Source organism: Lemur catta, chromosome 4, assembly GCF_020740605.2.
Source record: "Lemur catta isolate mLemCat1 chromosome 4, mLemCat1.pri, whole genome shotgun sequence".
NCBI classification, from domain to species: Eukaryota; Metazoa; Chordata; class Mammalia; order Primates; family Lemuridae; genus Lemur; species Lemur catta.
Genome location: NC_059131.1, coordinates 74,889,446 through 74,905,034, shown reverse-complemented (window position 1 = coordinate 74,905,034; position 15,589 = coordinate 74,889,446). Strand labels below are relative to the sequence as shown.

Below are 15,589 nucleotides of genomic sequence, written 5' to 3'. Positions count from 1 at the left end.
AGGAAAAGATTCTGGGATGCCAGCACCCAGCACCTGGGCCACCAGGAGTCTGCTCTGAAATCCCAGGCACTGTCACTCTGCTCCAGTCAGCCTCTGCTTGAGAGGAGCTCGTGGTCTTTGGTTGAACCAGCGCTGGGCTTCCACCCTTCCATGCAAAGCCCACCCCAGACCCTGAGCTCGCTGGGGCTGAGACCCGCTTGAGTCTTCCTGGCCCATCCTGCTCTGCAGGGCTGTCACACTCGGAGCTCGGTGTGGCAGGGGCTTACGGCGTGTCCTTCACTCCAGCCCAACCAGAGCAGCAAGCATGTGTCCTAGAGCCAGCCCCGGCACTGAGCCGCCTGTCTTTACACCCACTACCCCTTGGGATAGTCACTTAACACCCCAAGTCCCCTCAGTGTCCTTCTCTATAAAATGGCGGTGGAGGGACTCTTAGCACTGGTGTGAGGACCACCCAGTGTTCATCCTACACAGTCTTAAAGTGTCAGGGACTAGCTTGTCCCCATTTGACAGCTGAGGAAATCAGCCCATGCAGGCTAAAGTCATCATCCAAGGCTCCCAAGAGGAAAGGACAGATGTCTTCTGAGTCCCCGCAGCCACCCCCTCAGAATCAGTCCATGCTATACCTACACGTTCCTCACAGATGATCGATCACCCAATTTTCCTCTCTAGGGTAATTTAGGCATATGGAGCGGGATGCAGAGAATTAGAAACAGCAGTGCCCAGATAGCCCTGAACACATCTGCCCAGGAGCGGAAGCTTTCTAAATGTTGCTTTCCAGAAAAGCAATTCTAGAATGTGTGAAATTTTAACATTTTAATTGTTGTTTAAAATTCAATGTTAATAGGTAATACCAACATCCACTTTTCTTTCTCCTTAACGACAACAGAAAAATCTTGGCAATTTAGAGGGGGATTAGGCAGAAGTAACGGGACAAGATTTAACTTAATATTGTGCTTCCCCTTCCTCTTTAGACGATGAGAATGGTATTGAAAAGTAACAGGAGAGTCAGTATTTTGAAGTCAGATCTGCACGCCATCCTCACTCAGGGCGCCTTGGATATTTCTAAGAAAACCCTGGCAAGTGACCCGAGCAACGCGGATGAGCTGGAGAACAACTCAGAGATGAAATGTAATCTTCCTTCTGCAGCTTTCTTTATTGGAGGGTTTGTTTTATATCTGGTGCTAGCATGGCCATCATTAATTCATGAATTTCTTAATAGAAGTAGAACGTCATCCTTCTTTGATGTTCTGATTTAGCAGCTCACACATCTCTTCCTGCAGGGGGTGATGAGTGCCCTGAGGAATGCCCTGGGGCCATTGCTGCCAGCACCCACGCCAGGGTGCCAGGGTGGGACAGGGCAGCTGTGCTACACATGGACAAGCAGAACAGAACAGATGAGTGTGATTGCTTCTTGACAACAGTTCTCACTGGAGTATCTCCTTTGGGAAAAAAATTCATTTCTGCATCTCTCTTGTACATGCATAGATTCAAGTGTCTCTTCGATCATGTCTGAAGTGGACCGAGTTAGCTCTCTGCCTCGCCAGACTCTGCTGTCACTCTTGTTAGCAGCATCAGTATTATTTTGAACAATGTGAAGTTTAATTATTTTTCATTGCTAAACCTGACATTTAGCAATGGTGCTTTTATATTTCATTGGTTTACAAACAAGCGATAGGAGGCACGTGGATAGTGTTGCTGTTTGCTATCTGATCATTGTAATTGTTTTTCAAGAAAAAAATCTCCCTTCCATAAAGAGCTCCGATTGCTGGCTGATGTTCATGTGGTTACACCCCTGGGGGACAAAAGTAGTGAAAGAAGGAATGAGAGTGCTGGGAGTTGTTTCAGGAGGGGGCTGCAGAACAGTCATGACCCCTCACACCCCAGATTGTGGATAATGGGCCAATCTCTAGGTCGTCCTATGACGGTTACCAGGAGAATGGTGTGGGTGCCCTTTCCAAACACTCCCTGCCAGGATGCCCCAGGAGGATCTAGTAGCTTCTCTCTCTGTGGGCATAACCCCTTCTCAGTGCACTCAGCTGTGTATAAAGCTGCCTGCCCAGTTCCCGTGGGCTCCATTAGGGTGTCAGCTATGCCTTATTCATCCTGGGCCACATGGCATAGTGCTGTCACAGAGTAGCACTTCAGTCTTTCATGACTAGATGGATACACGGATTCAGAAATATATAAAAGCACCACCTATAAATTATCCCGTCCTCTTTCTTTGACCTTGAAGTAGGGCTGACCTTGGTAGGGTTGTGCTAGTTATGAAAATATTGAAATATGTCCCTTCTTGTTGTTATGTAACCTCTGCCCACTCCCCTTCACTGTCCTGTCCCTTGCTTGCGTTCCCTGCCCCTGTTGCCCTGGCTGACCCAAATCCCAGATCCTCCCCTAGGGTGCTCTCCTTCCCCTTTAGCAGCTAAAGGGTTAACACCTATTCCAGCAGACTTCCCAGAAACGACAGCAGTTCTGATTAGTAAGAACTCGAGAGGTCCCCCTCCCAGGGCACTGGCTGCTCCAGAAATCTCAGGTGGCCACCCAAACTCTGCTCTTGCCCCCAGCACGAGGCCTCCCAGGTGCCTGCCAGACTGCCCGCTGGCCTGGCCGGGGCTCCTGTGCAAGTCCCTCCAAGAGGATGCAGAGTTCTGCAGGGAGACAACACACTGACAGCCACTGCTGACACCTGGCGGGCAAATGCTTCCGAGATCCAGGTGAACCGTGCCCAAACCTCAGCTGGGGACATAGCAACCTACTCGGTTTTCTAAACTCTGCTTATTAGGCAGAGGCAGTCAAAGAGGTGGGAAGGGCAAAGGCTGTTCTTTGTCTGTGCTACCTGTGCAGGTGGAGGACCCAAGATCTGATGTCACATGTGCTCGCTGGGGCTCCCGGCTAATTGAGGGCATAACTCCAGGCGAGGCCCTTACATCTCTCAAGCTTTGATGTCTGCCTCACTTAAATGACACTAATAAACTAGCCCTTTTACGAAAATGGCAAGGATAGGTGAGGTCATGTCTGTATCTTGCAATGAGCTCATTTGAAGACAGGGACTGTATAATTGCAAGGTGTAGTTATTATTTCAAAATATTTCTTTACATTTCAACAAGTGGCAGAGGTGGTTCATAACAGCATGACTGTGCGGCTGAACTAGATGCCCGCAGAGGTGACAAACCCAGCCTTAGAACTCATCCTTTATGTTCAAAATGAGTGTGAGGCCTTGGGAATCCCTTTGAACTATTGTTATTTTGTCCCCTAGGTTACCTAGTACAAAAGTACCTATAGAGAAATTCTGCTATGGTGCACAAAATCTTTTTGTTTTGCTTCGTTTCTTTTTAGGTTTAAGCAGTTTAATTTCTTTGCTGGGAACATCAACAGATCTCCGTGTATTCCTAAACTGTATGTCTTCAAACCTCCAAGCGTCAGTCTTCCAGGTACAAAACTGTGACTTTTTTAAAAAAAGAAGTGGGTGTTGATCATTCTACCTAAATTATAGGCTGAGTGCCCGTTGCCTGGGGAAATGGAAAAAGGGTTCCTCAAACTCTGATGAGAAATGTTTCAGGGATGGCATGGATGTGAGGGCAGGGGTTGGACTATCTGCAGCAGGGCGGAGAATGGGGATCTCATAACACAGTGTGTGCGTGTGTGTGTGTGGGTGAGCACGCGTGTGCACCCAGAGGGAGCGTGGAGGAAGGGGAGAGGTGCTGTCAGTTTGGGGAGGGCAGCACTTCATGTTTTGTGGACGAGTCCCAGTAAAGTGTCTGGCTTGATTTCAAAACTCAAAGGTGATTCAGTTGCAGATGTGGGTGGGTTGATCCTTCTGGTCATCGTGGCTCTTGGGAGCACTTCTGTGGGGTCCTGGCTTGGTTTTCATCATCATCTGCGTGGACAGTCACCCTTGGAGAGCTGAGAATGCCATCAGAGAAGCCTCGGCACCTCGCTCCAGTGGCCACACGGTGGATGAAAACCGAGAGGGAGGCAAGGCAGCCCGGGGCCCTGCCTCTCGAGACTTCGTGCTCCCCAAGGCTGAGGGGGTCGGGAAACGCCTTGAAGAGAACATGGGACTTAAACTGGGACATGAAGCTTGTGCAGGATTAAAATAAGCTGAGAGAGGGAGACAAGGCGTTCAAGAGCAAAAGTGAGCATGGGGGGAACGAAGAGCCCACTTAGACAAGAAGGAACAGAGGAAGCTGGGACAGAAGGCAAAGACTCCAGGGCTGGGGGCTGGGGGCCGGGAGCACGGCTTGGACACTCTTCTTTAAGGGCCACATTGCTGCCGCTCCCCTGTCCCACCCACCTGGGCTTGTCCTACCCCTGACCTTTGAGTTGAGGAGAAAGGGCAGAAATAATAACTGAGACCACAAAGACTGCAGGGTACTTTGGGTTCTTAAACCTCCTGGAGATGAACCAGAAAACTCCCCAGGAAGGAGCCGGAAAGTCAGTTCCAACCTTCAGCAGGTGTCTGTTTCCATTCTTTGCTTATTGAAGATAATCATTCTAGATTCTGTAAGGTTTTTATTCGTCCTTGTTGGTCTTAGGCAAAGCTTATTTATAATAGCACTGACCTGTCCGGAGGTGCATGGCTCTGAGACATGCATTCATCTGCTAGCTGAAGGATTACACACCAGCACTGATAGAAGCTGTCAGTAATCTGTTCCTTGTTTTGGATACTCTCTCAGCCTCCAACTTCAGCCAGGATGAGCCCACTGAGATCATTAATACCAATCCTGCCATCCTCCGTGCACCCTCCATGCAACACCATGTGTTTCCCAAGTCTCCACGGTCCTATCTTCAGCCTTCACAAATGAGGCATGTTAGAAAAATGGTGTCACTGCATGCCTTTGAAGGGCTTGTTTTTGTAAAATAGTGTAGTTGATTTTTAAAAAACAGACTATTGTAAATAAAACACTTAGATGGTTAAAATGCAAACCCTTGGGCTTGTCAGAGATGACTGATGGCTTCAGTTGTCTGCATCTGGCAGTATGCTAGCAGAGGAAAATGTCCAACGTGTCACATGTTTTGTTCTCACCGTTCTCATGCAATTCAGGTCCCAGTTGGAGGGACTTCACGTCTACCCAAAGCTCAGGACAACTCTGTGCTGTGTTGGAGGCTTTCAGTGGGGCAGAAGGGAAGAGAAGCAACCACAGGAAAGGGCATTTTGCCATTCCTAGCCAGCTTCTCCATCTCTTCCTCAAAGACATGTGGCTGAGCCAGTGAGGGGTCCACAGACATGTGATTGAGAATTAGAAGAGACTTTGGAACATGCATACATATCAACATATGCACGTGAAATGCATATGACTCCATGGTTGGTAGGTCACTTTGAGTGTGGCCCAAGGCTCAATCTAGATGGAGAGAGTTTTTTAGTCTGTATGTAGGGGCATCTTACTGGCACCCAGTTTGGTGCCACTCAGGCTGTCAGATGACCTCAGCTCCACTGGACACAGGGGCCAGGACTTTCCAGTACTGAAATCAGTTACACAGTGGGGTGGCCAGCTTTGTGCTTTCCCAAATAAACATCATCGCTTTTCATTATTATGGGATTCTGTGCCCCTTTTTCACAATCAGACTTGACACGCAGAGGTGCAGGTGTAAACCAGCCCCTGCCCTCTCCAATGCCAGTCCCTGGTGGACTTCAGTGAGGCTGAAGTGTTTCTGTCCCGCTTCCAAGTCATCTCTTTTTAAAATTTGCATAGTGATTAAAAAAAAAAAAGTAGGCAGAATTCTGACCTCCCTCCTCTCTGCCAACTTGAAAATGTTCTGCTCTGGAACCATCTCCGTAGGGATGGAGTGAGACCAGAAACAGGTGTTTGCAGCTGCCTCAGTTCCTGCCTTATCATTTTGCCTTCCTCTTCTCTTTGGCTCTCTAAAATGTGTGTGTGTGTGACAAATGTGTGCATTTGAAAACATGCTATGCTTTTTGATTTTATCATAAACCCAGCCTTTTTTCTCACAAAAATGTAATAGCCAAGCAGAAGCAAAGAGGAGTTTATCAAATTGGCTGCCAGCTTCCAGCTAAGATGGAATTTCCTCCTCACTGCCGTGAGCAAAGCCATGACCCTCTGCCACAGAGATAGTTTTGGTAAGTCAGAGAATGCAAAAACGTTTTGTATTCTGCCTTTTAAAAATATTGTTATAGACTGGGCTTGGTGGCTCATGCCTGTAATCCTAGCACTCTGCAGGGTGGAGGCGGGAGGATCTCTTGAACTCAGAAGTTCGAGACCAGCCTAAGTAAGAGCAAGACCCTTGTCTCTACTAAAAATAGAGAAATTAGCCAGGTGTGGGTCTGTAGTCCCGGCTACTCAGGAGGCTGAAGCAAGAGAATGACTTGAGCCCATGAGTTTGAGGGTGCAGTGAGTTATCATGACGCCACTGCACTCTACCTGGGGCAACAGAGTGAAACTCTGTCTCAAAAAACAAAGTTGTTATAGCATAAGGATTTTGCATATTGCCATGTAGAATCCCATCATCTTTTAAGCTTTTTATGTAAAATAAAACATAGATACAAAAAACCATACAAAACCATAGTCATCTTTTTTTTTCTTTAATGGCAACGTGATAGTCCATCAAACTGATGAACCATGCTTCTCTTTCACATTTCATCATTGTTGGACATGTGGGAAACTTTTTCTTGTTTTTGAATTATGAGTTTTATGGTATTTTGAGAAAAGCACTGAGAAAGACAACTGACTTGGAGAAAAAACTGGGTTCTTTGGAGCACCTACACTTAACTTTTAGGATTAATGATTAATAATGTCCCCATTGTATGCAGATGGTAGAAAGAGTGAAGTTAGCATTTAGCAAACTTCCTGGTCTAACTGTTAGTCTTCGTCTGTGAGGAGAAGGTCACATCTTTGATGCAGATGACGCATAAAAAGAGAGTTGTAGGAAGGGAGGTTCACCACTCAGTCCACCAGCTTCATGGAATGGAGGGTTCTTCAACAGGAATATCTTGTATCCCCACAATGTCCTGGGCACATTCCTGGGCACAGGGCATACAGCAGAGGAAAGACAGACAAAGTCTCCATCCCTGTGAGTTTATACACTAGTCAGGGCAAATGATCCCTGCCCCAGAGGGCTATCAGATGCCCTCACAACATGCATTCAAGAAGGAAGAGGAAACAAGCCGTATTGTAGAATAATTTTGCAAACACCCTGAAACTCTTGAGGGCTGCTGCTATAAGCTGCCATACAGGTGACACTCATTTACAATGAGAGCTCCCTTTAAGGAAGTCCAAATTGACCCTGCTTTATGCTAATGCTCTTCCAGAGCAAAGGGAGAGAGGTGAAATCAGAGAAAGAAATCCAGCCCTTAGTTGTTGCTTTGGCTAGTCTACCTTCTCTGGACCTCCATGTGAAGTCAATGTATTAACACCAGTAGAATTTTCCTCTTCACATGAACAATAGTTTTTATAAGTGTAGATGGGCTGGGAGTTGTTGTCAAACTTATTCCAGACCAGGTCATGCAATCCTGCAATGGCACTATCTCTCACCCCAGCCAGATCCATCAAGGGATAACGGACACATTGTAGGGAGAATTTGTGAAGGGCTTTGAAATGGACAAAAAGATCATTGAAATGACAAAAGGCTTTGAAATGGACAAAAGGCTTTGGTCTACCCTTCTCTACTCTACATTGTCTTTGAGTTATTTTTACAATTCTGTAAGTTGTAGCAAATTGATGATAATGCAGATGATCCTCATCCATAGAAATGCAACAGTGCAGTAGTGTCAGGTGCATGCAGTTGATTACTGCCAAGAGGACAGATCAATTTTGTATCTATTTATAAATTAATGTCACCATTCTTTCCTGCCTATCATGTATGTTTAGTGCTTTGAATTCTCTTTTGAACCAACTACATCTTAATTGGTTCCCTCAGTAATTAATGAGTTAAATAAAATCTTTGACTTTTGTTTTATATCTGAGTAAGAGTCATGGTTTTAGTTTTATTTAAAAATTATCTTTTAACAATTGTAATAGGCCAGATTTCTTCTGTTTCAAGAAGAAGCAAACATTAACGATCGTTTTCTTTTCTGAGAGAGCAAAGGCCTTGGGATTTGGAGCATTCAGCTAAGATCCATGCCCTCCTGTCTCTCCTCCCTGCCACCAATCTCCCTAATGGTGGCACTGATTGTGGGCCCACCCGAGAAGACTCTGCCTGCATACTGAGCACCATCTGGCTCCCTTGGCAACTTCCTGCACAAGGAGGTGCAGCCACAGGGACTGCAGGAGGGAGAGGTGCTACATTTCAAGCACCACAAAAAAGCAGCAAGATCTCGTCCACACTCTGCCCCCATCTCCTCCTACCCCCTTTTTTACTTACCTGTGTGCCAACCACAGGGCACCGTGAGGCCCAGCAGTACATTCTTCAGCTCTGGGAACAGCACCATCTCCCTGTAGGATTTGCTCTCCTCCCATCTCACATGGGATGGTTTTAAGTCTCCTTTCATGGCTCAGGCTATTTAGGTCTCTGCCTTTTCTGCCTCAAGGCTGCCCTGCGGGGCCTCTCGGAGTGTAGATAGCTACACACACGGTGGGCCCTGCCCAGGCCCCTTCGTGGTCAGCGGTGGGAACGAGGCTCTGGTACATGTGAGTTAGCCACAGAGAAGTCATTAGCTTCATAGTGATATATTTATTTGCTATCTATTCTTCTATCAAATGTATTCATTTTTGGTGATTATTTAAATATAGGTTCCTGGCATCTATTTCATTTGCTGCTTTTGGAATATGTGATTCATGTACTTCAGTCATGCCTAGAGGAGGAAGAGGAGGAGGAGGATGTGGGGGACGTCAAGGAAATGCTACCAGATGACCAGTCTCTCGTCCAGCCAGACCAGGCACTTTTCCAGCCTCCAGACTCTTCACCGACTCAGGCGTGTGCAAGCCCGAGTGTGGAGCCACCCCGGGTGATGCTGAGACACACGGGCCAGAGCCGATGTCCAGTGGGTCTGAGCAGCATGGTCCTCAGGGTCCTGGGCTTCCTGGTGGACACTGCCACGGGCAATAAGGTAGAGACACCAGGACCCCCTTCCACAGAGCTGTTTTAAGGACAGTAAGAACTCTAGGTGATTAGGAAACCTGTAAAGATCACATTGTCCAAACAATGATGAAGGATTCTAAATTAATTTTGCTTTAGGTGATTTTGCAAGGGGTGATTATAATCGCATATCTGTGGATCACTGGGCAGCTCAGGTTTGTGGTGCATTGATATGTGCCCGTAAGACACAGGTTGGACGGGTCAGAGATGGGCCCCAAAGCCGGGAACAGGACCCAGACTGATGAATAACGGAAACTCCTCCATTGAGGAGGGGGGAGTGGGCTGGTTAAAAAAAAAATTGTCTTACTACTAATTTCTAAAACTGCTGTACAAGTTTGGTGTTTAGCCACTGTACATAGTCTTCTTTTTGTGCCCCAAAGTTCCCCTCTTGAACAGATGAGTTGTGCTTAGTAGCAGACCATTAGCAGCTGATGTATTGCCCTCGACATAATTCATGGTGGTCACAGCCTAAAGCTGTTCACACACTACAGTCCTCAGAATAATTAGAACCTTCCAGGGACCTTTCCTTCTTGAGCAAATCTCACTCCAAGTTCTCCAGAGTGCAGAGATCCTGTCCAAACTGTTGCTGAGCACTGCTTGGGTGAGGCACCATGCTAGACAAAAACAATATGAGCCGGAGCCAGGGAAATGCGGCTCTCAGGTTTACAAGTTCTCCCTCTGTCTGTATTGGGTCTTTGTTTTGTCACGTTGGGATAGTAAATTCATACATCCAGCTGCATTCAGTGCTCTCTGTGCAAGATACTCAGATGTGTGTCGGTAAATGGGAAACTTACGTTCTCTGTGTGTATGAGAGGCAGACATAATCAATGAAGCATGAAATAGTGAAATACTGACCCCAAACTGGGGACCTGATGTGCTGGTGAGAGCGGGGCCTCCTCAGAAGGGGGCAGTTAAGGCACCATTCAGGGAGCAGGTGTTTCAGGGCTGTTGACAGAAAGCCAACCCAGTTAGGTCTAAAGGCTGTGCCCAGGAGAATGACTCTCCCTGCCCCTAATCCCCTGGGGAGTATACCCAGGCCTAGCAGCAGAGCTTTCAAGAGCTGGCCAGCAGCAAGCTCGCCTGAGTATATTCTGGAGCATTCTGTGGAGCCCCCACAGGACCAGCATTAATGCTGGGCTGCAGCATTCAGCTCCAAGCAAGCAGTTCTCTCTGCTCACCAGCTGGGGCAAGAGATGGGACCATAGCAAAATAATTCGTTAAAAAAAAATCATTCAATGACACTTGTTAAAGCACAGTAAGGAAGGAAGTCTTTATTCAAGACCATCTCCATAGGTGTAGGGACCACTGCAATGGGGTCTTGCAGTGGGAGAGATTGGGCTCAACTCTGAACAAAGCATGGGCGAGTGGGAATTTATAGCCAAGGAGCAGGGTGGAGGCAGTGGATGGAAAATTACTAAGAGGAGACACCAGAGGTAAGGGGGATTCTGGCTAAACCCAGCTGACAGGATTCTTCCAGAAGACAGGCCAGAGTGATCAAACGCCACCTGGGCTGGGGGGATGGAGGGAAATTAGGAACCTGATCAGATATCGAGGGTGATCAGATATCCAGGATGGGGCATTCTTGCTAAATTGACTTAGCAGAGTTCCTGCTAAAACTGGATTTTACAAGGAAGCAGGTGTAGGAGAAGGTTCAGGAGCCTGACTAAAGTTCAGCCAAGCAGAGAATCTGTCAAAATTTACATCCTCGTTAGTCAGCAAGGTAACCAGGAGTGAGCTTTTACCTCTCCTGCCAGTCAGAAGGTCTGGAGAGCACACACTGACAGTTCTGTGCTGGGCATTTCCATGCATCATTTTGTCTCAGTGAGATAGGCATTACCACCCCCATTTCACAGATGGCTTAACTGAGGCTCATGGAGGGGTTGAGTCAGTTCCCCAAGGTCACCTCACTAAAAATTGGGAGAGCAGGGATTGACTCCCCCACAGATCTCCTTCTAAGACTGTCTTTCCCAGCCTTCTCTCTCCCTAGAGAGTATTCTACCAGGTGCTTAAATTCCAAAATTGGTGGCTTGGGAATAAATTAAAAATATTTTCAAGTCTGATAAGTGGGCAATTCTGGTGTATAATTTCCTGGGTTCAGATTCTACTTCTTCCACTTATTAGCTGAGCACCTTGGGCAGGTTGCTTACTTTTTGGGGATAATGATACCTTATTCTATAGGGCTGTTATGAGATTTAAATAAGTGAATGGTTATAAAATGCTTAGAATATTTCTTAGAACATAGTAAGTACCCAATAACCACTAGCCATTGTTATTATTAATATTTCTCCAAAACAACCTCTTAATCTTAGCACCTTTCCTTTTTAAAAAAACTTTTATTTGTGTATGCTCATGGGGTACAAGTGCCATTTTGCTACTTTGAGACATTGCGTTGTGGTGAAGTCAGGGCCTTCAGCTGAACGCCTTTCCCTGACACTCTCAACCCAATCCCCTAGCTCCTCTGAAGTTCATTGTAATTTGACCTGTATTTAATTGGTGGGAACAATAGAGAAGATATTAAATACTTAATTGAACTACATAATAAGGCAATACAAGCAGATGAGTGTCAGATAATCCAAGGTAATATACATTAGAGATTAATTAAACCTGCTTCTGTTCGTTCATGCCTACTGAATTAGCTATAATGATTTAAACAATCTAACACCAAAAAGTTACACTCATCTAATTTTCATTGCATTCAATATTCAGCATTTGCACTCATCAACCAAAAAAGCACACCCTGTATGTCCCATCTGCATTCGTCTGCCACAAGTTAACGCCCCACTCGGCTGAACATCTGTGGCAGCCTCTTTGTTTGAACAATTTAGCACTGCCCTGCACCTACAATAACTAAAGTCAGCATTCCGGATTGCCATATCTATCTGTCACTCTTCTACATTCTAGCGACTCTCAAAATAGTAAGATGCCAAGGTGTGTTTAAGAATAAAGTAAAAGACTATACCGATATTAAATAAAGAATATTCTTTTGGGCTGGGCATGGTGGCTCACGCCTGTAATCCTAGCACTCTGGGAGGCCGAGGCGGGAGGATGGCTCAAGGTCAGGAGTTCGAGACTAGCCTGAGCAAGAGCGAGACCCCATCTCTACTAAAAATAGAAAGAAATTATACGGACAGCTAAAAATATATATAGATAGAAAAAATTAGCCAAGCATGGTGGCACATGCCTGTAGTCCCAGCTACTCAGGAGGCTGAGGCAGTAGGATTGCTTGAGCCCAGGTGTTTGAGGTTGCTGTGAGCTAGGCTGACACCACAGCACTCTAGCCCAGGCAACAGAGTGAGACTCTGTCTCAAAAAAAAAAAATATATATATATATATATATATTCTTTTTAAAGAACAAACTACATGGTTTTCATTTTAGATCATGTACTCAAGGATTAAAGCAGAGCAAAAAAAAAAAAACTTTTTTAAGTGACTCTTCAGCTCTAGGGTAAAGGTAAAGACGGTTTTTTGAGAAAAAAGGAAAACATCATTTCTCTGGGTGGTGATGACTGTTGTCAAATTTAGAGAAAGAGTGAGAAATGTGCTTTCATGAACCTTGCATTCAAAGTTATCATATGTACATCTTTGTCAAAATATATTGACTTACGGGGGATTTATTGATGATGTCAGACCAAGAAAATACATGTCTACTGGTTTTAAAGTAATCATGTCCAAGGATTTGCAAGTCTTCCGAGTTTCCCTGGAGTTAAGGGGATGGTATATTCTCCCTATTTCTCTGATAGGAAGACTTGCTCAGGCAGGTGAAGGGCTGGGGGAGCTGGCACTTACGCAACTTAGAAACTGTGACTCTCTCAAAGCTATTACTACTTAATCAAGTGTCAGTTCAACCAATATCAAACGACTGTCTTCATAGGCTTTTCCCTCCATCTAATGGCATATTTGATGGGTGGGAGAAGTAGAGTCTATGCGGTAACTTGAGCCAACCAGATCCACTCCAGAGACTTGATGAGAATGCAGGGATTGGTGTCTACCTGGAAATCAGCCAAAGTGATGGAGAATTCATAGACCCCCTCCTGATTTTCAGAACTGGTCCACTCTCTCCCATGTCTATACAGGAAGAGTGCTGGTTTGTGCTCACTGGACCTCCAGGGTGTTTCTCACAAACAACTGCAGGCCCCTCTTCCCTTTCTTACAAAGAGCCCGTCTGCTCCCCTACCCCTCGCATCATACCAAGATTGCAAGCCCTCCCACCAAGTCCTCACCAGACCCTGAGCTTTCCCTTGAGAAATTAGGGTTTCCCTTAGTAGGAATAAATGTGAAAACTTCCTCTTTATGTCCCTGGGTGGGGGCACAGGAGTGGTAGAAATATTCAAGTGGAGGTTCCTGCAACAGAGAAGAGTATAACTTTCTCTTTTTATTTTTTCCTTTTAAACATTTCTCCCTCACAGCTTATTCAGGTATTGCTGGAAGACAAGGCCACCGAAAACACTGTTAAACTCAGCCTTCCTGTGGGACAAGAAGCCCTCGTAACCCTAAAAGATGGACAAAAATTTGTGATTCACATATCGGATGTAGCCCAAAACTCTGAAAATATTTATTTCAGAGAAAGCAATGCTAATATGTAAGATTTTTTATTTAAATAGGGCAAGAAAAAACTGATAGAATTGCCTTCTTAAAACCATATTATTAATAAATATAAAGCTTTCGTATTGATATGAAAGATTTTATGGACATAATAGATGTAGCATTGTCTATTTTGTATTTATATGTATTTCAAGGAGTTAGTTTTGATCAAACATATACACTGATTTGGCGAATAATTTTTGCCTCTGTTGCTTTTCTTCTGGGGTTTCCAAAGTATTTCTATTTGGGGACTTGAAAAAAAATTGAGAAATCTTTTTGGGAATAAAGAAATGGTTAATTCTCCAGAGAAAGATAGCAAAGTTTGAAGACTACAAACTGGTACAAGCAGTAAAATGCCAATGGTAATATTTTTCTTCCCCTTGGTAGTGCCTCAATCAAAACAGAATTTGTAGATAGATCTCAAGCAATGAGGAACAGAAAAAAATTCAATTTGTTACCACTGTTTAATTCACTCACTGGTCTATTAAACATCTTTTGTTCACCATTCCAGTTTTCTTAAAGTAAGATAGAATTTTGTTTTTTCTGTTTTTTTTTTTCTAAGATAGAATTTTGAATGCAACAATGTCTGCAACAAATGCTGATGTCCTGCTTTGAATTACATTGTAGTTCTCTTTTTATAGCAAAATCCTAAAAAATGTTGAAACTAAAAATAGATCATTGTTATACCAGATCCATTTTTATGTAACTGATTATAGTATTTAAAATGAATTTTAAAATTAATGCTTAACATGATTTCTGGTATCGATGGAAAGAATAGGGAATATTTTATTGATCTCATATTACACATAAAATAAACTAAATTTCCTTTGTGTTCACATATGAAATGAATTACATTTCCCTAAATGCTTAGAAATTTTAAAAGAAACATAGGAACTATATGTCTCTAGATTCATTAAGAATTATTCATTTTTATGGTTAAAAAGTAATCATATTTTAGAGACCTTTACAACTCTATTTAATATATTATCTCACATCTTAAGATATCAGGAAGAGTTGTTCTTCTTTGTCAAAGAATAACTCAAAAAGACATTTATTGTTTTGATTTATTCTTTTGCTCCCTGTGCGGTGACTTTGCTTGTCATTTATTTGCTCACATGTAAGCAGACAGTTGGTGGTGTGAGTCATAGAACAAAGGCAACAACAGGATTTACAAAGCTGGGAAGGGCAAATTTTGTTTGCATATTTGGGGTAAACAGATTAGCTGAGAACTAGCAGAGGTAATTCTGGGCATTCTGTCCTTGAAGACCCAGGTTTATCAAAAGGAACAATTTCCATTGTTTACCTGTAGAGTTAGAATAGGGAATGAGGATGGGCAGAACCAGAAGGGGGCGCCTTCTGGGACTGTTGTGATTTATATTGTTGTGGTTCTTTTTAATGGTGGGGTAGGGGGAGAGAGTCAGGTTTGGATGTGTTGGTCAGGTGAGACACAATGAGGAGGCGAAACCAAAATGCATGAAGCAGAAGAAATTTGTAACTTACAGACCCCAGAGAGGTTAGGGATGCCGTGCGGCTGGAGGCTAAGGAGAGGTCTGGGGAAGTGGTAGTGATCTCAGTGAGCGGGTGGGGAGAGGGGGAGAGAGACAGAGAGAGGGAGAGAGGGAGAGGACCTGTGGGAACTGCCTTTATTAAGGCCAGGTTGTTATCCCTCAGGTTTTTTCTCCGGGCTTGTGGATTGGCTAATTTAAAGAAAATATGCATGAAGGGGGATTCATTTACAAGACTTTGATGTTGACCATTGGGTTTTCCTGTGGTCAGCAGCTGCAGGCTGTGTTAGGTTTTGTGTCAATGAGATGAGGAACAAGCAGGCTATATTGCAAAACCCACACAGGGAGGGGAGGTTGTAACCAGGCCAAAGACAACGGGTTCGACTGGGTGTCAGACAACTGTTGTCAGGTGGAATAATGGATGCCGAAGTAGCAGCTCTGTTAAATTTATGCCAGGGACCCACATGGTGTTC

General features: G+C 44.6%; 1 protein-coding gene across 4 annotated transcripts in view; it reads left to right on the top strand.

Moving 5' to 3' along the window:
• Positions 1–13,808, top strand: part of RFX8 (regulatory factor X8) — a 50,579-nt gene extending 36,771 nt beyond the window's left edge. For 3 of the 4 annotated variants that reach the window (XM_045548911.1, XM_045548910.1, XM_045548913.1), the window contains 5 exons: positions 972–1,128; positions 3,334–3,428; positions 5,962–6,076; positions 8,685–9,001; positions 13,437–13,619. In XM_045548911.1, coding sequence (XP_045404867.1) covers positions 972–1,128; positions 3,334–3,428; positions 5,962–6,076; positions 8,685–9,001; positions 13,437–13,613 — 861 coding nt within the window. In that variant the 3' untranslated portion in view covers positions 13,614–13,619. Of the gene's footprint in view, positions 1–971; positions 1,129–3,333; positions 3,429–5,961; positions 6,077–8,684; positions 9,002–13,436 lie in introns of all 4 variants that reach the window. The other variant, XM_045548912.1, reaches the window with a different exon arrangement.
• Positions 13,809–15,589: the final 1,781 nt, after the last annotated feature.